Here is a 23,093-nt window from a genome sequence, read left to right as displayed (position 1 = left end):
ATTAGACGGAACGAATCCATCTAACCCCGATCAATCGAACCAGAGCAATAGCTCACCGAATCGCACTGCTCCGGGGGCAAATAACCCGAGAGCCTCCGGAGGGACCAACTCTGGGTCCTCAGCCCTCAATAACCCATCGCATCAATCCGCTCCGAACCAAACGGAAGATCAGCTTTCTGAGATCCGTCGGATGATGCTCCAGTTAGTGGACAAAGCTCAAGAGACCGAGCGAACGGTGCAACAGTTAGCCGAACGACAGCAGCGGTTCGAAGAGATAACCAGATCTCAATCCGCAACGACCCAACCGTCCGTCCACCAGGGAAGAGGAGTCACTTTCCATGAACGTTTAGCTGACCCGTCCTTCCCTAGAGAGCGCCTGAACTTCTCCCCTGACAGCCCAGGTGCAGAAGGGCAAGAACCTGCTTTCCGAACGCCTCGCGCTAGGACAGCTCCTGCGTTTACCCCTCCTATCGCCAGCACCATGGGGAGCAATGTAGCTACAACTAGCTCCATGCCTGATCGAAACACCGGTGGGAACACCCGTTTGCCTCCACCGCCACCTCCTTCCGGGTCTGGAGCAGGAACCAACATACCATCCGGGGGCAGAACATCAGCTTCGGTGTTTCAAGCTAGGGTTTCAACCCCAAGCACAGACGAATACCAAAGGACGGATGCTGATCCTGCAGCTCTCCGCACTAACCTCGCTCGGAGCCTAAGGACCAATGAGCGACCTATTTCGCCAGCTAGCTGGGAAGACGACCGAGCTCGGTCTCACCAGGAACCTGCTCGCCGAGTATCTGATAATGACCCAAATGTCCTTCCCTTCGAGGGACCTGACGCAATTCGCAGGTACATGGAGCGAACCCACGCAGCTCTCCAGAAATTGGGAGCTCAAGTTCACAAGGTAACGAGCTCAGCTCCCGAAATCGAGAGCTTAATTGAGGAGACTCGTGGAACTCCGTTCACCGATAGAATTGCCAACTCTTACATAAGAGATACTCGAAAAATTAAGATTCCTGAATACGATGGGAACGCAGACCCAAAGGCCTATTTAAGAGCCTTCCGATTAGCTATCGTTAAAGCTCACTTCACAAAGGAAGAGTGTGATGCAGGATATTGCAGAACATTTGCCGAAAACCTGATCGGAACAGCTCTCGAATGGTTCTCCAGCCTCGAGCCGAACTCTATAGACAGTTTCGATCAATTGGCTAACGCCTTTATGAAGCAATATTCAACTCACATCCTGAAACAAGCGTCTGAGGCTGACCTCTGGAAGATCAGACAAGGACTGGGAGACTCACTGCGAGTCTACATCGAAAAGTTCAGAGCAGTAAGAACTAAACTCTCGAATCCCAACGATCAGGTAGCCATTGAGGCTCTTAGGAGAGGTCTCTGGTATAAATCAGGTTTCTTCTCGGAGCTAACGCTAAATCCCCCTCCAACTATCGACGACGCCCTCCATAAGGCCTCTAGATACATTACCTTGGAGGAGGAAATGGCAGCATTAGATAAGCTCCACAGAAAACCCCAGAGTCACCCGAAAGGCGAAGCCTCCGATGGAAAGGGACCTCACAAAAGAGGTAGCTCCCGAAATAATCAGACCCAGGGAGAACATTCTTACGTAGTCGAGGAAGACAAGGAAGAAAAACCTGTCGCCGCGACAGCTAAAGCCCCCTGGTCCAAAGGTTATGACGAGAGCAAACATTGCTCTTACCACGATCGAAAGGGACATTCAACCGAAGAATGTTGGGACCTCCAACGACAACTGGCTGCTAAATTCGCAGCCGGAGAAATAAAAGATGTGGACCTCAAAAAGCCACAACCTTATCAGAAGAGAGGTCCCAGAGATAGCTCTCCAAAACGCGAGAGGTCACCTGAAAAAGAAACAGACTCACCACCCCCAGCTCCCAAAAAGAGAGTCGATATGATCCTTGGAAAGTTTCCACAAGGAAAAAGCCTACAAATCGAGGCCCTCTTGAGTAAACCACCTCCCCAATCGAGCCCTGGCTCAAGGATCGATTACATCCTTGGAGGGTCCGATGTGTGTCAAGACTCCGTTAACTCTATTAAAAGTCACGTACGGAAAGCTGTGTCAAACACTCAGTCCAAACCGACCAAGCCTGAGTCTAACACTAAGATCTCTTTCTGGGAGAGTGAGACATTAGACCTCGATAGACCTCATGACGATGCCCTTGTCATAACATTAAATATAGCAGGGTACGAGGTACCTAAGCTCATGATCGACACCGGAAGCTCCGTCGATCTTATTTTCTACAACGCACTAAAGGGAATGGAAATAGACGACTACGAAATTGTCGACCAGAAATCCAACCTCGTAGGTTTCTCAGGTGAAACAGCCACCTCATTGGGAACAATTAAGCTCCCAATTATAGCTGGCGGAGTCATGAAAATGACCAACTTCATAGTTGTCGACAAACCATCCCCTTTCCACGCAATCCTCGGAAGGCCTTGGATTCATAAGATGAAAGCAGTAGCTTCAACTTATCACCAATGCGTGAAATTTCCAACAACCAACGGAATAGCTACCATACACGGTAGCCAAAAGATTTCAAGGATCTGTTACCTGGGAGGATTCGAGATCATAAAAGAATCCCCCCAATAGCAATTACAGATCCAGGAGAGTCGCGAAATGCAACGAAATATCCGAGGTCCCCCTAAGAACCTCACCGAAAAAGTTAGCATCGACGACTCAAATCCTGAGAAACAGGTGAGCATCGGATCCGAGCTACCTCTCGAAACCAAAAAGGAGCTCGTCGAATTCCTAAAACAGAATATCAAAACCTTTGCATGGACCACCAGCGACATGAAAGGCATAGATGCAAATGTCACCACTCATAAGCTCAATGTAGACCCTACTTTTAAACCGATCAAACAGAAACGTCGTAAGCTAGGTCTAGAAAAAGCCCAAGCTGTCAACGACGAGGTCGATCGACTAACAAAGGCCGGGTCCATCCGAGAGGTACAATACCCCGATTGGCTAGCTAACCCAGTGGTAGTAAAAAAGAAGAATGGGAAATGGAGAATCTGTGTAGACTTCACCGATTTAAACAAAGCCTGTCCTAAGGACAGCTTCCCGTTACCTCATATCGATCGTTTGGTCGAAGCAACGGCTGGACACCAGCTCTTGTCCTTTATGGATGCCTTTTCAGGATATAACCAGATTATGATGGATCCTGAGGATCAAGAGAAAACCGCATTCATAACTGAACGAGGAACCTATTGTTACAAGGTCATGCCGTTTGGTTTGAAAAACGCGGGAGCTACCTATCAAAGGTTAGTAAATAAAATGTTCGCTGGACAACTCGGAAAAACCATGGAAGTCTACATCGACGACATGTTAGTCAAATCCTCAAAGGGGGAGGACCACATCTCCCATCTAAGAGAATGTTTCGAAATCCTCAACAAATACGACATGAAGCTAAACCCAGCTAAGTGTACCTTCGGAGTACCTTCCGGCGAATTCCTAGGTTACCTCGTAACCGAAAGAGGCATCGAAGCCAACCCGAAACAAATAGCGACATTCCTGGAAATGCCATCACCTAAAACGACCAGAGAGGTACAAAGATTGACCGGACGGATCGCAGCACTAAATCGATTCATCTCCAGGTCCACCGATAAATGCCTTCCATTCTATAAACTTCTGAAAAATAATAAGAAGTTCTTATGGGATGAAAAGTGCGAAGAAGCCTTCAAACAGCTGAAGGCTTACCTCTCGGAACCTCCGATACTATCCAAACCTGTAGTAGGAGAACCACTGTACCTGTACCTCGCCGTGTCGGCAGCTGCAGTCAGCGGAGTGCTAGTACGAGAGGAACAAAACGAACAGAGACCTGTCTATTATACTAGCAAAAGCTTAATAGACGCCGAGACGAGATATCCCACCATGGAAAAACTAGCCCTAGCAGTCGTGACAGCTGCCAGGAAGCTGCGACCTTATTTCCAATCGCACTCGATCATCGTAATGACCTCACAACCATTACGGACGATTCTGCATAGCCCTAGCCAATCCGGACGATTAGCCAAATGGGCTATAGAGCTCAGCGAGTACGACATCGAGTACAGACCCCGAGCAGCAGCAAAAGCTCAGGTCCTCGCCGATTTCGTTATTGAGCTAGCATCCGAACATCTAGACCAGGAAACAGAGGTTCCGAAATGGAGCCTATACGTGGACGGAGCCTCGTCAAGGCAAGGCTCCGGTGTCGGTTTAAGACTAACCTCCTCAGCCGGAGAAACCATCGAACAATCCTATAGACTTGGATTTAACGCTTCCAACAACGAGGCCGAGTACGAAGCACTAATCGCTGGATTAAAGCTCGCCCTGAGCCTCGGAATTCGGGAGCTAAACGCCTACAGCGACTCGCAGCTGGTAGCTAGCCAGTTTCACGGGGAATACGAAACAAGGGACGAAAGAATGGGGGCATACCTCGAGGTCGTCCTAAACCTCACAAAGCAGTTTGACAAGTTCGAGCTAACGAGGATCCCACGAGGGGAGAACTCCTCAGCAGACGCGCTCGCCGCATTAGCTTCCACATCCGACCCTCTCGTAAAACGAATTATACCCGTGGAAGGAATCGAGAAGCCAAGTATCGACATAGCTACCAAGGCTGAGATGGATAGCAAACCAAAGGAAAAAATAGAGGATAACAGCCTCCCGACGGTAGCTACCCAAGTTTTCACGACATTCTGGTTCCCGAAAACTAGAACACGCAGCTTTAGAAAGCACACCTCCAGGAAAGCAACCCAGAACCCGGAAAACAACGACAAAAGTGAAGGTACTCACCGAAGTTCAGACTCCCTAGAGCCTAACTCTACGAGTACCTCCGGGGGCACCATCCAGACCTCGGAGCCACTTGTCTATAAAGTCCAAACAAGAAGCCGCACCGCTCTTAAAAACGCATCTAGGAACGCTACACAAACCACAGGGGATAACGAGGAAATTGGAGATATTCCTCAGAACCTAGAACCTACTCCAACGAATATCTCCGGGGGCACCACGGCACCAGGTCCCGAACAGGAATCTCCCTCCTCTCTTCACAACAAAGTTGTAGGGAGAGAAGACTGGAGAATACCGATCATGGATTACATCCTAGAGGGAAAAATTCCACCCAACAAGTGGGAGGCTCGAAAACTCAAAGCTTTAGCAGCAAGATACTGTATAATCGAGTCAGCCCTCCACAAACGAAGTGTCTCCGGACCTTACCTAAAATGCGTTCACGGCCTAGTAGCTATGAAACTCATGAAGGAAATGCACGACGGTTCCTGTGGAAACCATTCCGGAGGCAGAGCCTTAGCCATCCGAATAAAAAGACAAGGCTACTTCTGGCCTACCATTATCGCAGATTGTGAGGTCTACTCCTCATCGTGCGACAAATGCCAAAGGCATGCACCGATCATACACCAACCAGCGGAAAAGCTGTCTAACATATCAGCTCCCTATCCGTTCATGAGGTGGTCTATGGACATTATAGGTCCATTAGTACCTTCAGGGAAAGGAAAGAAGTTACTAAACCTCCTGGTCCTAACCGACTACTTCACGAAATGGATTGAAGCTGAAGCTTTCCAACAAATAAACAGATTCGAGGTCGAAGGATTTGTTTGGAAAAACATCGTATGCAGGCATGGCGTCCCATACGAAATCGTAACCGACAATGGAGGACAGTTCATATCCCACGACTTCAAAAGTTTCTGCGATAAATGGAACATCCGCCTCACCTTCTCATCACCTCGGCGACCTCAAGGGAACGGACAGGCGGAGGCTGCCAACAAATCAGTTTTAGCAAACCTCAAGAAACGCCTAGGAGCCCAAAAGGAGCTTTGGTCGGAAAAACTACCCGAAGTACTATGGGCCTGCCGAACCACCCCACGAAAAGCTACAGAGGAAACTCCCTTCTCCTTAGCTTACGGGATGGAAGCTGTCGTCCCAGCAGAAACCACCGCAGGTAGCCTCAGACGGGAGCTCTGCACCTCAAATCCCGCAGCTAATAACCAGCTCCTGATGGATAGCCTCGACTTGATCGAGGAAAGACGAGACCAAGCCTTGCTTCGCATTCAAAATTATCAGCAAGCAATGGCACGACACTACAATTCCAAAGTAAGGCCCCGACAGTTCGCCGTAGGGGACCTAGTGCTTAGGAAAGTGTTCGAAGGAACAAAGGAACCGGGAGCTGGAAAGTTAGGAACCAACTGGGAAGGACCCTACCGAATTATCCACATAGTACGACCCGGAGTTTACAAACTCCAGAAGGTACGAACCGGGGTACCTGAAATCCGATCGTGGAATGCCACGAACCTCAAAAGATACTATCATTAGGTACCTAAAACCCCTGAACTACGTTTGGCTTGATCCCTTGACTGGGTACGTAGGCAACTCCGTCATGAGTGCAGCCCCAACCTCTTCTCACCAACCTCCTCACCTAAGCCAAAGGGGCAGGTGTTACCAAGAACACTTAGCCTAAAAATAGTTACTGTGTAAATAATCTGAATCATGTATTCTCCGATATCTGATATTAATAAAACGATTGATTCAGTTTCATAAACATCAAAGGTCTTAAAACCCTCCAAGAAAATTTAGATCCCCCTAAATCGGGAATACATTCAGGTCCCTGAAATCCTGAACCTAAGGTCTTAAAATCCTTAATACACCCAAAGGTCTTAAAATCCTTAATACACCCAAAGGTCTTAAAATCCTTAATACACCCAAAGGTCTTAAAATCCTTAATACACCCAAAGGTCTTAAAATCCTTAACATAAACTAAGGTCTTAAAATCCTTAACAATCAACAAGGTCCTAAAATCCTTGACAACTGCTAAGGCCGCAAAATCCTTAACAATCAACAAGGTCCTAAAATCCTTGACAACTGCTAAGGCCGCAAAATCCTTAACAATCAACCAGGTCCTAAAATCCTAATCAAAACCAAAAGGTCTTGAAACCCTTATCAAAATCGAAAGGTCTTAAAATCCTAAAGCATCAGGAAAATCCCGAAATTCCTCAAATTCCATCCGTTAAACTTCAAAGGCCTCGAAGTCCTTCGAATTAACTCAGGTCCCTATGAATCTGAATCCAGGTTCCTACGAATCTGAACAACCAGGTCCCAGAACCTTTCGAATCGGGCTCGGGTCTCCGAGCTAAAATCAAGAACCTCTCTTTAAGGTTATCACGACCGAATATCCATTAAGCTAAATGCTTATCATAAGTTAAGACTAAAGGTCCTAATCCGACTCAACGACTACAGCACACAAATCATCTGAGATTCACAATCACTGTGATTAAACAAAACGAGGTTAAGTTCAAAAACTTAAAACAGAAATAATAGCCACGATTTAAACATAAGAAAGTGTTTAAAAGCCTCCCCAGGCTATTGAAATCCAGCAAGTGTTAAGGTTTAAAGGCCTCCTCAGGCACTAAGTCATAACGCATAACGAAACAAAGCCCTTAGGCCGAAGTCTTAAAAACACAAAACATAAAGCTAAAAAGAGCCGTAGCTCTCAATCTTCCTCCTCTTCCTGAATCGGATCACCAGCACCGGCAGGAACTCCCTCATCGACCACATTGCCATCACCTCCTATAGCTGCCTCGACTGGAGCTAAGTCAGGAGTCATCAAACCCAAATTAGAGCCATACTCCCCAGAAAAGGATGGATTAAACATGTCAATCTCGAAAGTACCTGAACTCTCCGAGATCTGGGGAAGAGGAAGCTTGCTGACCGAGAAGTCAGAGACTTGGGCCTTCTCATACGCAGTTGTCGCTTCTGGTAATAAGGCCACCAATTGGTTGTACTCCTCTTCAACGCTTTGGATCTTGTTGTTCAGCATATCCTTCAAGAGGTCGGCATTAGCTTGGAGCTCCTGAGCATACACCAAGGCGCTGACCTCATCTTTCTTCCTAGCAAACTTCTCCTTAACACAGACCAGGATCTTGCCGTAAGCTTCGGCGACTTCTTTCTTCCCTTCCCTTACAGCCAGTTTGACTTCAGCTTCCTTGTTCTTCTGGCTATCCTGGGACGAGGCAATGAGCTCACGTACTTGATGCTCAGCTATCCTTCGAGCGGCTTCCAAATCGTTGACCCTCCTGCTCTTCACCTGGATATCGAGTTTTTGGCTCTCGATCTCTCCTTGCTGAGCATCGGCCTTCAACCCTAGCCTCGTCACTTCGGCTTCGAGTTCAGAAATTCGAACCCGGGCTTGGTCAAGATCGGCTTTGGCTGCCTTAACCATCTCGGTAACCTCAGCAAGTTCACCAGCACTGGGGGCAGCATGCAGAGCATTCTCAAACCTGAGCTGGGCCCTGTTAACAGCCCCAGCCAACTGCAATAAAACCAAAAAATATATATATATATATATAAATCATCGTCCTCAAAGAATGTAAACAAAGAACAGATAGAGATCATGTACCTGACCCATACAGTGAGCAATATCGAGATACTCATCTCGGTTAGTCAGGTCCTTGAGCGCTGGAAGGGGACATCCCACGCTCTTCAGGTGCCTCATTATCGCAGCTAGGCCCCAAGAGTCGTCCAGGATCGACCCAGGCTTCGAATGTGTAAAGCTCCACCCAACAGTTCCTCCTCTAGAGGACGAGGAAGAAGAACGGGTGGGAGCTCCGCCCTGATCGGTCCTGGGCCTCTTGTGTCTCGACCGCTCGACCTCAGAGGTACCCTTTGGAGCCTGGTAGTCAGCCTCCGGCACCTGGACCTCAGGGAGAGGAGCAGCATCCCGAGCTACAACCTTAGTTGGAGTAGTCTCGACAACAGGATTGGATCCTCCGTCGTCCAAAACTTCCTTCATTGAGATAAGGAACGATCCTCCTTGGTTCTTGTCGCTTCCACGAGAAGCACTGGCAGCCTTGGAGGGGTTACCCCTAGAACGGAATGATGGTCGCAGAGTCATGTCACCTGGCTGAGACTTTTCAGTTCCCGAAGCACTAGCACCAGTTGAGATCGATACAACTGAATCACCTGCCGAAACTGGAACAATGGAAATCCTTAAGTTTAAAAACTTCAAGGCAATAAAATCATTAAAAAGGTTCGAACAAGAACTGACTCTCAAGGTCCTCAGCAGGAATGGGATCTTGGAAAGAGGCGTTGTAGGTATCTGGGAATCTGGCTGCACTTATTCGAGAGGTGGTGTAGGCTACCCAGGTACAGGGACTCTGCTGCAACTTGCGGTATAGAGCTCTGGTAAGCTTGGTAGAGAGCTTCGGAGGATCTTCGATTTCTGCAAGTAAATCGGAGCAAAAAAGGTCACTCGGCCATAAATGAATAAAACGGAAAAAGCATATCCCTAGAATTCCTAACCAGATGGATTAGTCCAAGTGACCCTAAGGTTCCGACCCACAGGAACCGTCGAAGGATCAACTTTAACGTAAAAATACTTCTTCCTCCAGTCATCATCACTACTAGAGAATCTGAAGATAACATGATTGGGACGACTAGGGAGGTAGTAGGTCCCGGTACCACCCTCCTTAGAGGCGCTTTCCTTCAGGGAAAAGAGGCTCATAAGTTCGGTAAGACCGACGCTAACCCCCTCCTCTTTGGACCTAGTGATAAAGCCGTTTATCACCCGGATAACCGAGGGACAGAGTTGGGAAAGGGCTAACTGATAATGATCTAGTAGATCAAGCAGTAGGGTCGGAAGAGGAAATCTCAAGTGAGACTTGGAGATGTACTTCTCATGGCAACATAACCAACCCTCCGGAGCGGTCTCGGGGGTTTCGTCGGAATTACAGGCACGGCCAAGCTCCTTTTGGCCGAGAGCTTGAACCATGAGGTTAACCACGTCTTGATTTTTCAGCAACGAAGGCGAGTGAGGACTGCTCCCGCTAGAATCGTCCTTCTTCTTCCGTTTAGAAACTCTGGTCGCGATTGCCTCCCTGGCTGTCTTTTTCCCCTTCCTCATCTTGGCTCCGACTTCTTGCTTAACTTTCAGTAGTTTAGCTCCAGAAGCAGAGGGAGGCATCCCGGATTCCCCGGAACCTTCTTTCGGATGATCCATAGTACGGGAAGGTTAAGGAGAAAATCGATTGCAAGGTTTGGGAGAGAATTTGCAGAGAAAAGTAACGAGGAAGATAAAAAAAAAAATAGAAATCGCAGTAAAATAAAGAGAGAGGAGAGAAGTTACCTTGGAAACCGAACGGAGGCGTGGAGAAAGTGGGAGGCTAGCAGTTAATGTTCACAGCTTTATATCCCATCACCTCTCGAGAATTGGAAAGGTCATTTCAAACCCTCTCCATCTGAACCGTAGATTCTGCCAAACGTAATAAAGACCGTTAGATCGGGTAAGCCGAATCTAAATAGGATAAGAACTAATCATTATCTCAACGAAAAGATAAGATCGATAGCTAGATTCTAGCTTCCGAGACAAAGGATTTTATTCGGAAGCTGGGGGCAACTGTTGGACCCGAATATGACCCTCAGGTGAGGTACCGATAAGCGTGAGCTAGCATGTAGGTTGCGATAAGCCCATCATAACAAAGGGAGCTGAAAGCTGAGCTGACGACTGGACCTGGGAGACATCATAGCAGAGGTCACGACAGAAAGTGAGCTAACACCTTGAGAGACTCGGTCAAGAGGAGCCTAAAGCGAGTTCCGTAATTGAAGCCGAATATCTCGGAGAACAGTTGAAGAGCTGCCAACGAAACCTAGACTATATAAAGACGGAGAAGATAAAAGACAAGCCATCTTTTTTCCAGATATCAACTTTTGTACTAGATTAGAAGCATTACGTATTCTTTAGTAATCATCTCAAGATACATTCCTTTGTATTCATCATCTCTCAACTCATCAATAAAATCATATTCATTCTTCAAGTTTATTTACGGGATTCAGCCCACGATTCTCATTCATCCCTCTTGACCTAACCTAAATCTAAGAAGTGAAACCTTGTCTCTCACAATATCTACTCTAAGAAATTGATCAAAATCAATTGGTTTAAACTTTAAACCCAAGAGAGTGGCTAGATAGTCTTTGCGGCATGGCATGGCTTAGGTTTTACTTATTTGGAAGAGTTGGTAAAAACTATTTGGTAGGACTTGAACTAAATCATGATGTACCGAATTAAAAAGATAGAAACTCATGATTTCTCTGCCAAGAAGGTCCCAGTATCACTATTTTTTCTGTTGTGAATATTTATATGCAAGAATAATTGGTTAAATGCGGATAAGAATGTATTTCCTTTGATCAAATACTATGTGATACTAACACAAAATTGGTAGTTGACAAAAAAAACACAAAATTGGTAGTTGACAAAAAAAACACAAAATTGGTATTGTTAGAGTTGAACTAAAAAAAAAAATTGTTTCTATGTTACTATACCGTGGATACTTGCTTGTACCTAGGCTGAGACGGATCTGGATATCCAAGAAATTCAGGTACCCAGATCCAGATCCGGATCCGTCGGATCCTGATCCGGATCCGTCGGATCCGTGAATTTAATATCTGGATCCGGATTCGTGGTTTCCGGATATTCAGATTTCGGATATCCATAAATTAAATATTTATAAATATATTTATATAAGTCTATAATATTGTAAAAACTAAAATATAATATTATAAGATTAATTCATGTATAAATATTAATATATCAAATATAAATATTTATGAAATTTAAAAATTTAATGTGTTTTAAAAATACGGATCCGAATCCGGATATCCGGACCTAAAAACTAAGATATCCGGATTCAGATTCGGTTTGGACGGATCCAAGATTTTACTATCCGGATTCGGATCCGGACACTCCGGATATCCTCTTTTCGGAGCGGATTTCAGATCAAATCCGGATCTCGGAAAATAAGTCTCATGCCTACTTGTACCATACATACATAAGCGTGGATATAATAACAAACAGAATATCATATAATGCGATCACATACACATTGGTACATTACTGTGCAAATATTTTCCTTACGGTGGGACATGTATCTCCTAAATATTAAATGAGAAATACTTGTCATTAATGTATTTACGCTATATTCATCATGTGGCAATTTCACTCACATCGATTTCAATTTGAATATGCTGATGTATCGGTTTCTTAATCATTTAATAATTAATGTGTTCATATACTAATTATGTTAATTCTAACGCAGATAATTTAATGTGTTAACACTAAATTTTTTTTAATCAGCTCAATTTTAGTTTATGTATTTTTAACTTTTGTACTCCTTCTGTTTCTGAATAAGTGTCACTTTGACATTTTTCACACAAATTAAGAAAGTGACAGAAATATATGTAAATTGTTATTAATTACACTTCTCTGACCAATAGTATTTGAGATAAATAAAATTATTTATAAAATCAATGCAGTTTTCAATTAATTTTCAGCTGAAAGTTAGTATAATTTGCATTGAAATTGTAAAGTGACACTTTTTTATAACAAGAAAAAGTTAAAATGACACTTATTATGAATCAGAGAAAGTATTTGTGAACTGAAATTCTCTCTGAACAACTACTCAATAATATCATTTTGAAAAAAAAAAATTACAAAATCATTAAGATTCATAGAATGAGAATGTTTTTTAGAAATTAAAAGTTTCGTATCTTGCCGAACTTGGCCATGGTTGATGCTTATGTACACGAAGGCAATAAATAATTGTGATTGGTTATGAATTAATGAAACTGAGGTAAAAACACTACACACAAAGACGGTTCTTTAGTTTAGCCAAATATTGCTTTTCTTTGCTAGGTTTTCATATCATACCAAGAATTATAAACATAATCAGATTGCTAGAAAAAATCAGAAATCAAAAAAATCTATAAAAGAAAAGAAAATTCCTGAAACGATTGAAAAACAAAATTCAGGTGCCGAGTGAATAGAACACATTATTTTCCACGCAACTCTAACATTTTTCACTCGATTGTATCGTGTTTTATTATATTTATCTAAAAACTTTATAGGAAAATACACGTTATTGGTTATAGACTATATTGCAACATGCCCAACAATATTGAAAGTTTTGTATCTTGCCTAACTTAGCCATGTTATCAATTTTACAACATGCCCAACAATATTGACATGACGCTCAACCATTTTTATTGGTATTCTTAAAGTATGGTGCAATAATGATGTATGTTAAATAAGCTCATAATATGTGTTTTACATTTATTTTATTTTGCTTTATATTAGTAGAAAAAAGTAAGTCTGGGTAAAATTTCTAGATCCGAAGAACCGAACTGAATTAGAATTAAAAGTAATACTAAACACAAACTAAAATTGATCAAGTACTGATATGGATCTAAAAGTTTAATATTTAGATAACCAGATTCGAATCTGATTCAAACTAAAAATATGTAAATCGCAATTATATACTTAAATATGTTAATTAATTTAAATTTTGTATCTATTAGATATTCAAAAATATGAAAATATCTAAAAATAACATAAAATGCTTAAAATACTGAAAATATTTATTTGTTCTCCATCTAAATATTTAAACTGAACTAACTTTTATGTAAATTTAAATATTTAGCCTTACATTATTCAATTTTTTATGTTTTATATTATTTTATTTTCAGATTTTGAGGATTTAAATATATTTGAATTTTGTTAAAAAATACATAATTAAAATGGGTACACGAACTCGAATCCGAACCGAACCCACAATGATTCAAACCAAATCCAAACCAAAATTTAAAAAAAATCCAAAATCTGAATAAATTAACCGAATCCGAAAGGCAACAAATCTCTCAGTACATCATAAAATAAATAATCTAATAAACTATTCCGTTCCGCGCACAACAGAGATTACTACCTAGTAAGGTCAGTATTTGTGGAGGAGACATGTGATTCCCGCTTCAATTACTCTTATATTAGTGTGCAAGTTTTTTTAGTGCCCTATTGATAGGTTTTGGGCAAAAAAATGTATTTGGTACTACGAACTAGATTGTATTTCACGGTACTTGATCCAAGTTTGAAATGAATTCCGATTATTAATCAGGTTATCAAATAAACAGTATGGATTAAACACTCAAGTTTAAACTGGCCGAGTAACATCAACTTTATTTCTAATAGAATGAAATTCAACACAGACGAGTTTACATCATGTCCCAAATTAGCTCGTACGATTTACGAGTATTTAGTGGGGGTTATTGGTTGTTGTATTTTAATGGATTTGAAAATCGGAACTAAATCTAGTGTTATTGGTTCTATGATTTTCAAATCTGTATTAAAATCATGTGTTATTGGTTTAATGATTCATAAATTCTATATCAAATCAAATATTATTCAATCGTACGGATTTACTAATAAATTTGATTTTATAATGGATTTGAATGAATTTGTTTGGATTTTTTTGTTAAAAAATACAAACACTACAAGAAAACATGAGATTTTCCTACAACCAATTAAACACATTATTAGTCATATATTATTGCAAACTAAACCATAATAAAATTAATGTGTTATAATATACTACCTGCAAGTGCTTCATGTACGTTTGTTGGAAGTACCTCCGCAAATGCAAAGGGAAGTAGTCGTTGCATAAAGACATGACAATCATGACTCTTCATCCCGGAGAACTTTTGACCCTTTTCAACACATCAAGAGAGATTTGAAGCATATCCGTCGGGGAACTTCACTTCTGATGCCACCCAGTCGAACAACACCGACTTTTTTTTTCTGAAGACAATCTGAATATCGAAACGGGAACTTGTCCATTGCTTTTTATATGTAACTCACTTCTTGAGTAAATATCCGGCAAGTCCAACCTCGATTTTATGTTGTCTTTTGTCTTCCTTGGGACATTCAATATTGTATTCATGATGTTCTCAAAGAAATTATTCTCTATATGCATCACATCGAGGTTGTGGCGCAGAAGAAGATCCTTCCAATATGGCAACTCCCAAATTATACTCTTCTTGTGCCAGTTGTGATGAACACCGTAAGAATCATGCATATTACCGGGGACATGCCAATTACCACCACAACGAACTGTTTCGTTAGCTTCGTAGTAGTCGATTTGCGCTTCAATTTGTTCTCCAGTTAGATATAGAGGAGGAGTGTCTCTCACAACCCTTTTGTGCCTAAACAATTTCTTGTTTCTTCGGTACGGACGGCCAATGGGAAGAAATCGACGGTGACAATCGAACCAACTTGTCTTCCTACCATTCTTCAGTTGAAACGCATCTGTCGTTCCATTACAATATGGACAAACTAATCTCCCATGTGTAGTCCATCCAGACAACATCCCATAGGCACGAAAGTCACTTATGGTCCACAAAAGCATCGCTCGCATCGTAAAATTCGTCTTCGTTGAGCAGTCATACGTCCTCATCCCTGTTGACCACAAATCCTTCAACTCTTTTGTCAGTGGTTGTAGGAAAACATCCAGAGACCTTTTTGGATGGTTCGGACCAGGTATTAATATGGTCAAGAATAGCAACTCCCGTTGCATGCACATCTCCGGTGGCAGGTAGGGATGTTAAAACGGGCTACCCGAGCCCGTTTAAACCATGCCCGTTTAGTGCCATGCCCGTTTAGAACCCGTTAACTTCATGCCCATTTAGAGCCCTGCCCGTTAGAGCATGTTTAACTGTGGCCCGTTTACAATTGTGATGTCCGTTTACCCGTTTAGACCCGTGAGCCTATTTATTTTATTTTTTTGTCAACTTCTAATTACAATTTAATTAATTTGTAATGACGTTAAACCATATGATTTTTTTTGTAATGATATTGTCTTTAATTATTTCTTTTATTGTTATTGTTTCCTTTTTTTAAATGCAATTTTAATTATCTTAAGATATGATTTTGTGCAAACTTCTTAAATACCTATTTTTAAATGCAGTTTTAATCATTTACATGCTCAATAACATGTAATAAACCTGATTTAAAATCTGCAGTGCATCTAATACATATTTAAAATCTGCAAGTACATAAATCTGAAACTTAGTGAAATACAACAAACCATTGAGAATCTGAAAGCACATAAAGCTTCTGTCTGAATTTAAAAAAAAAAAACTGCGAACCATTTAGAAACAAGACATAAACCAACTTCATCCTCCTCTCTTAGTCTCAAACCATCTACATGAGCTTTGATCTGCAAAGAAAAAAGAAAATATTATTGCAGCCACACAAAAGAAAATGGGAAGCTCGGACGAGGGTGAATGTATTAGTGTTTGTTTACACGTTCTTCTCTATTAAAGACAGAAACAGGTCATGGTTAAACCAAAGAGGCCAAACGCATGGTGTTATCAGCACCAAAATTCTCACAGAAAATGAATCAAATCTCACCAAAAAAAAACTAAACCTTTCTCCTGAACTAAGTAACAAGACGCTTGCAATAAAACTCAATTAATAGTCAAGGTTACCTCTTCACTCATGCTCATTCTCATGGCATGTTTGAAACTCAAATCGAACAAAACTAAAGTCATCTTGTCTACACAATTACAAAACTGCAAAAGAGAATTGTAATGAGACTAAATAATCACTACAAACAGGTTCCATTACTTCAAAATCCTATTAATGCTCATCAGAAAGAATCTTAATCCACACAAAACCAAAGAGACTCCATTACTAATGAGACTACGAGAGGTCTTATAAGCTTACCTGAAAGTGAAGATAACCCACCAAACACAACAAAAACCCTCACAGCAGAAACGTACACTTCAAAGTTACCAAACCTCCTGCAACCCAGAATCAAAACCCAGATTAAATAAAACATCATCTTCTCCAAAAATAGATCACACGAAACAAAGAAACTCACTTGAAGTATTAGGATTTAGGACGCTCACAGTCTCACAGCAAAAACGTACCCTTGGAACCAAAGTAGGCTGCAACCTATAATCAAAATTAGAAGAAAACAATTTCGAAATTAGATGAGAAAATAATTTCGAAATTAGATGCTTACCTTCTCTTAGTGAAGAAGACGAAGAGACCCACAATATTGTTTCTCAAGTTCGATTCATATCATGTTTCTCTGAGATCAAAGGAAAGCATAATGATAATACAACGTAGTTTCACATATTCTAAAGAAAAAAAAAAATTAAACGGGCACCCTTTTATTTAGCGGGTACACCCGTTTAATAAACACTCTTAAAGGGCCGACCCTGTATGAGCCGTTAAATATTTCTATATAAATAAACGGGTACGGGCTCTGCCCGTTTAGAATCCGCCCGTTAAAGCCCGCGAGCATCAGACCCGTTTTAACATCCCTAGTGGCAGGTTGTATGGCGTAAGAAAGACTGGCCACAATGAATATTGTTTCTCTGACATTCCGAATGGACTAAATCCATCTGTGCATAATCCAAGATACACATTCCGGCTATTGCTAGCGAATTCCAGATGTACTTTGTTAAAATGCTTCCAGACTCTTGCATCTGATGGATAAGTCATCTCACCATCCGTCTGAGTATGCTCGACATGCCATCTCATCCCTCCGACTGTCTGCTCAGGTTCATACAATCTTTTCAATTTGTCTGTAATTGGTAGGTACCACATCCTTTGGTACGGTACCCTATTACATCTCCGTCCTTGCGGCTTGAATCGTGGCTTCTTGCAGAATCGCCATTCTTCTAACTTCTCATCATCTCCCCAGTAGATTATGCAGTTGTCGATGCAAACATCTATCATCTCCGAAGGCAACCCAAGACTATAAACCAGTTTCTGAATCTCATAATAAGAATCAGCAGACACATTGTCTTCCGGCAAATACTCTTTAAACAAGTCTGCCCATTCATTCATGCAACTTTCAGGTAGATTGTGATCAATTTTAATATTCATCATTCTAGAAGCCAACGACAATTTAGAGAGACCTTCTCTAAAACCACTGTAAAGTGGCTGATTCGCCGCATTTAACATTTCATAAAACTTTTTTGCATCTATGTTAGGTTCTTCATCTTCATCATGAGCTACAGATGCATCAGCTACCATATCATGAACCCTATCATAATCTACCATCTGCTCCTCCTGATGGTAACTATGTTCATTATGCAAATGATGATCAACCGGTTCTTCCTGAAAATTGCTATTACTACTACTAGCTTCATTCTGATCATAATTATAACCTTCTCCATATTAAAACCAGACATAGTAATTTGGCGTGAAACCTCTATTTATTAAATGCTTCCAAACATTTTCACGATTTGCCAATTTCGAATTGTTGCATTTCTGACAAGGACAAAACATCTTACCGCTTTCTTGGGCGAGCGGTGTGGAATCTGCTTGATGCATAAATGTCTCCAGCCCCGCAAGGTATTCTTTAGTCACTCTCCCGTTAGCATCTCTATGCATATACATCCACCTCCGCAGCTCGAAAATATTCCCGGAGCCCGACATTTTTTTTTCTTGTTGGTGTGTTTAAAATGATGTTCAAACGTCCATATTTATAAGAAATTTTCGAATCTGGTAGTTGTAATTTTGCTAGGAATTTACGACGAAATTTAGTTAGGTTGCCGAAAAAACGTGTTACAACTACAAAGTTGGTGGATTCAGAATTTCCTCGCTAAGTAGACGTAAAATATTTCCTCGTAAAGTACACGGTACATTTACGTCGAGTTTACGAGGAACGCATATTTCCTCGTAAAAGCCACATGACATTACATCGACTTTACGACGAAATGATTTCGTCGTTATTTTACGAGGAAATAACGTTGATTTTATATTTCCTCGTAAGTTTCTCGTAAATTCGTTGTAAATTTACGAAGATTAGTTTTCCTCGTTAAGTTTCCTCGCTAAACTTGTGTTTTCTTGTAGTGAAAGATTCAAATCCGAAAGAAAAGCTTCGGATTTGTAAATACTAATCCGAAAAAATTTAAAAAATCGGTATATTTTACTTGGATTTATAAATACTACATAGATTTCTAAATCAATCAAAATATATAAATCAATAACACCTTGATTGTGCAAGTTTTACAATAAGGTAATTACAAAACGTGATTTATGGATGAGTGGGTCATAGTTTATACAGCAAGGCCACTTGCCTATTGTGTAATAGAGGTTTTGACACACACACGATAATTATTTAAACTGAGATTTGTTTTAAGTGACTCAAATTTCAGGTATTTAATCATGCATGTTGAAGTACCTTTTTATTTATCACATCCTCTCTCCATTTCAAAAAGATGTACTCCCTCTCCCTCTGTTCCCGAAATTAAGATTTTTTAAAGTATTCACGCTTATTAAGAATTCAATAAATGTTTATAATTTAATTTGTCTTTTACTTTATTATACATTTTCCAATAAATTTTCACCAATGAAATTTAATCAATTCAAAAAAATTCATTTAATGTTTCCTAAAAGTATAAAAAAGTACCTTAAACATATAGAAAATCTATCTTTGTTGAACAAGTAAAAAATCTAAAACATCTTACTTTCGGGAACGGATTGAGTATATTTTAAGATTTTCGCACTTATTAAGAAAACATATCAGATTTTAGTTATCAATACATTATTTTTTGTTATTAGATTTTACCTATAACTTTTAACCAATAGTATTTTAATAAACACAATTATGTTTTTTGAAGTTTACAATTTGCAATTAATTAATGCATTGAAAATGTAAAAAATGTATCTTTTTGAAATAATTTTTTTTCCTAAAACATACTACATCCGTTTCATAAAGATATACTCCCTCTGGATACAAATATATGATGTTTAAAGTTGTGCACATATATTAAGAGAAATTAAATACTTATTTTTGTCAAACACTTTTTGGTTTTACTTTTAGTTAGTTTAAAGTTTTATTTGATTCCCGATAGAATTCAACCAATTATATTTTTACATTTTGATTTATATTTTATTTTAAAAGTAAAATGCATTGATTAAAATTAGAACATCATAAATTTGTATACAAGGAAAAAAACTAGAACATCATATATTCATATCCGGAGGGAGTACTTTTTAATATTTTCACACATATTAAGAAAACACATTAAACTACCATAATAAATGTATCATTTTCTCTAATTTTTAATTTTCAATAACTTTTAACCAATAGTAATTCAATAAAGTCAATTAATTTTTTCGAAGTTTACAATTTTTTCATAGAAAACACAAAAAATACATCTTTATAAAACATTTTTTTTTCTAAAAAATTTATCTTAATAGAACGGAGAGAGTAAATCTTTTAGAAATGGAGAGAGTATTTAATAAACATTATTTTATGGCTTTTCTGTAGGATCGGAAATGGGGCGGATGACTGTGAACTCAGTCAACGCCTCTGGTGCCCCCAAATGTGATAAGCAAAATCTCATATGGGCTCCATATCGCCTATGCCCCTTTTTCATTAAGTCGGCGTGAAATGACGGGAATGTCCTTCGAGGGTGGGAAAAAAATCGAATTTGGGGCGGATGGGTTGAGTTATCCGGTTTGGTCTGGGTTTCGGTCGACGGTTTGTAATTGAGAATTCAATTCAATTGAAACCGAATTCAATTGGAATTCAGAAAAAAAGAAAATCAAAAATTGAAAGAAAAAAAATTGTTATCCCGCAGCTCAAGGAAAACTCCAGCTCGCAGCTCCTCTCCCTCTCGAGAAGCTCGTTATTGTCTCTGATTGGTTCGCAGCTCCCTCCCAGCTACTCTGTTGTCGACGTCGATAGCTACTCCGGCGACGCCGTCGGACCGCAACGTTTCCACCGGCTAGCATTCATTCGGAGAGGTTGTAATGCAGGTTAGTTATTCTCTCCTCAGTGAGCTGCAAGATAGAAATTGGATTTAGGGTTTGTAATTGAAAGTGTTAAAACGACATTTATTCTGGGATGATTTGGTTGATTTGTATATGAAATTGTTATGCATGGGGGTGCATGAATTGTCTCAATTGTGAGTAGCTTTGCACGGAGATCTCTCCGATCAATCAATCGTACATACATTTGAGTTCTTGTTTAAGCATTAAGCATTACTTTGTATAACTAGGTATAACAAGTAGAACTGACAATTGTTGTAGAGTAGGTAAAACTTGGTAAAACTGTAGACAACTCGGTAGAACTAAGAACTACGGGTATAACTAAAACTTTATTCTTTTTTTCTTGCAGGATACAATGATGAAATATGTGAGCGTCTATTTCAAATACAAAGGGGAGATCTCTTGTGTAACCTTGAAGACAACAGTGGAGGATATAAGTTTGGCAATGCTAGAAGAAAAGTTGTATAAAAAGCTTGTGTTGGATGAAAGTAAGGTAAAACTGGCATTGAAGTGAATGTCGATGGTGTATGGATCTGAAGAACATCAAATTATTCATGATGATGATGATCTGTTTGGTTTCCTAACAACCGTTGATAAAGACAACCGTAGATCTATTTTGTTAATGGAGGAGACGAGTAGATCGGATCAGTTAAAGAAGGTGTCGAGAGTGGGCATAAGTTCGTTTGGTATGAACTACGAAGTGTTGCAAGGAAATGATGATGTTTATGATGAAATCGGACCTAAGCCCATAACTCTGTATGTAGAAAATGGTCAAGCAAATCAACAGAAGGAGCTGATAGATGCAGAGAATGATTTTATGGATACGGACCCCGCAGCTGGGACATACACTGCAGAGGAGACAGACACTGCAGCGGAGACAGACACTGCAGCTGAAACGGACACAGAAGCTTGTTGGGGTCAAAATCGGCCACGACGAAATCAATGTCTGAAAGTCCGTAAAAATCGGCATGAACGTTTTTACGAAAAATAAATCTTCGGAAAAGATTTATTCTTACGAAGAGCCCTGCGGAAGAAACTCGAGACATCGAAGAAAGGCCCAAAAAAGGTCGCACGGTCGCTACGTAGCGACCGAGCTCGAGCCAAGCACACGTCCCGTTTGGTCGCTACGTAGCAACCGAGCGTCCGTCCCGCCTGGTCTCTACATAGCGACCGAGCTCGAGCCAAGCTCGGTTGCTACGTAGCGACCGAGCACACGTCCCGCTCGGTCGCTACGTAGCGACCGAGCACACGTCCCGCTCGGTCGCTACGTAGCGACCGAGCTCGAGCCAAGCCGCTCGGTCGCTACGTAGTGACCGAGCTCGAGCCAAGCTCGGTCGCTACATAGGGACCGAGCGTTCGTCCCGCTCAGTCGCTACGTAGCGCTCAAGCCAAGCTCGGTCGCTACGTAGCGACCGAATGTCCCTCCCGCTCTGTCGCTACGTAGCAAACGAGCGTGCGTTCCGTTCGGTCGCTACGTAGCGACTGAGCTCTTCCGAAACATCGATACGACACGAATCCATGCATTCTCGTCTACCCTTCGATGCTGTCTCCCGAACACCGTAGCGAACCCATTTCATGTTTTCCGCCATTCGAAGTCATCAATCAAACTTTACGATAAAAACCGCAGAAATTTCGTTTTTATCGAAAGAAGTCGTAATAAACGCTTCAAGTCGAAAGACGGCCCAAAGGGACCTAAGGCATGACTCGAAGCCCACCTTACGATTTTTTAACCAGCAGCCCGTAAACCGTGGGACGGTTTATGCTTGGTTTGCATGGAAAGATAAAGCTCAAGTTTCCGCAGATAAATACGAAATTTTGAAGATAATTACGAAGATCGGGAAAAATGGAATATCTCCATTTTTAGGCTATGACGGCTTAAGGGCAGAATGGGAAAAGCGTAAACTGACCTAGGAGCGAGTATATAAGGAGTCCTAGGCGGGAGGCATGAGGGACAACTTTTTAGACTTAGAACTCTCGGCACTTAGAAACTCTGAGACATTATTCTTGACATGCTCTGTTTCCATGACTGGCACCCGATTACCAGACGAACGTGCATAAGCAGTTCGATCTCTTGGTTCACTCTTGAACTACGTTCGGCTTGATCCTCGAGTGGGGTACGTAGGCAGCCTTTCATAAGGTTCAGTTCGAAATCAATCAAAAACCTTTTATGTATTTTCTTCGTCTTTTGTTATCGAGCTGCGAGTCAACTAGGTTTGAGCTTTTAGGCCGCTAGAACTAGGTAACTCGCTGACAGCCTTTGCGGCCAAAGCTTTTATGATCTCTTGTAATGATCGCAACGCTCTCACGCGGACTCGAAATAAGATCTACTGTTTTCTCTTAACTCGTTTGTTATCTTTTCATGATTTCCGCATATATTTGGTCACTTGCCGTTGGCTCTCGCAGAGATCCGGGACCTCTGGGAAATTAGGGTTTTCCTAGTTTCCTAATTTAAACGTAAATTGACAG

General features: G+C 41.1%; 1 protein-coding gene and 1 long non-coding RNA gene across 3 annotated transcripts; both read right to left on the bottom strand.

Annotated features, from left to right (window-relative positions):
* Positions 1 to 7,272: 7,272 nt before the first annotated feature.
* On the bottom strand, positions 7,273 to 9,215 carry LOC106363365. 2 transcript variants are annotated; one of them, XM_048747680.1, is made up of 4 exons: positions 9,060 to 9,215; positions 8,412 to 8,983; positions 7,685 to 8,324; positions 7,273 to 7,597 (listed from the first exon to the last, which is right to left on the bottom strand). In XM_048747680.1, the coding sequence occupies exons 2-4, from the start codon at positions 8,904 to 8,906 to the stop codon at positions 7,506 to 7,508; spliced, it is 1,227 nt and encodes a 408-aa protein (XP_048603637.1). In that variant the 5' UTR covers positions 8,907 to 8,983; positions 9,060 to 9,215; the 3' UTR covers positions 7,273 to 7,505. The 2 variants fall into 2 exon arrangements, with proteins under 2 accessions (XP_048603637.1, XP_048603636.1); XM_048747679.1 differs by having other exon boundaries at positions 7,273 to 7,603; positions 9,060 to 9,214.
* Positions 9,216 to 15,817: 6,602 nt separating this feature from the next.
* Positions 15,818 to 17,009, bottom strand: LOC106437023. Its single transcript, XR_001287210.3, has 4 exons — positions 16,858 to 17,009; positions 16,714 to 16,787; positions 16,557 to 16,633; positions 15,818 to 16,047 (listed from the first exon to the last, which is right to left on the bottom strand). It is a non-coding gene; the product is annotated as an uncharacterized LOC106437023 (long non-coding RNA).
* Between the last annotated feature and the right edge of the window lie 6,084 nt (positions 17,010 to 23,093).

Source organism: Brassica napus, chromosome C2, assembly GCF_020379485.1.
Source record: "Brassica napus cultivar Da-Ae chromosome C2, Da-Ae, whole genome shotgun sequence".
Classification (NCBI taxonomy): Eukaryota; Viridiplantae; Streptophyta; class Magnoliopsida; order Brassicales; family Brassicaceae; genus Brassica; species Brassica napus.
The sequence above is the reverse complement of the archived record's forward strand: the minus strand, read 5'-3'. Positions and strand labels throughout refer to the sequence as shown.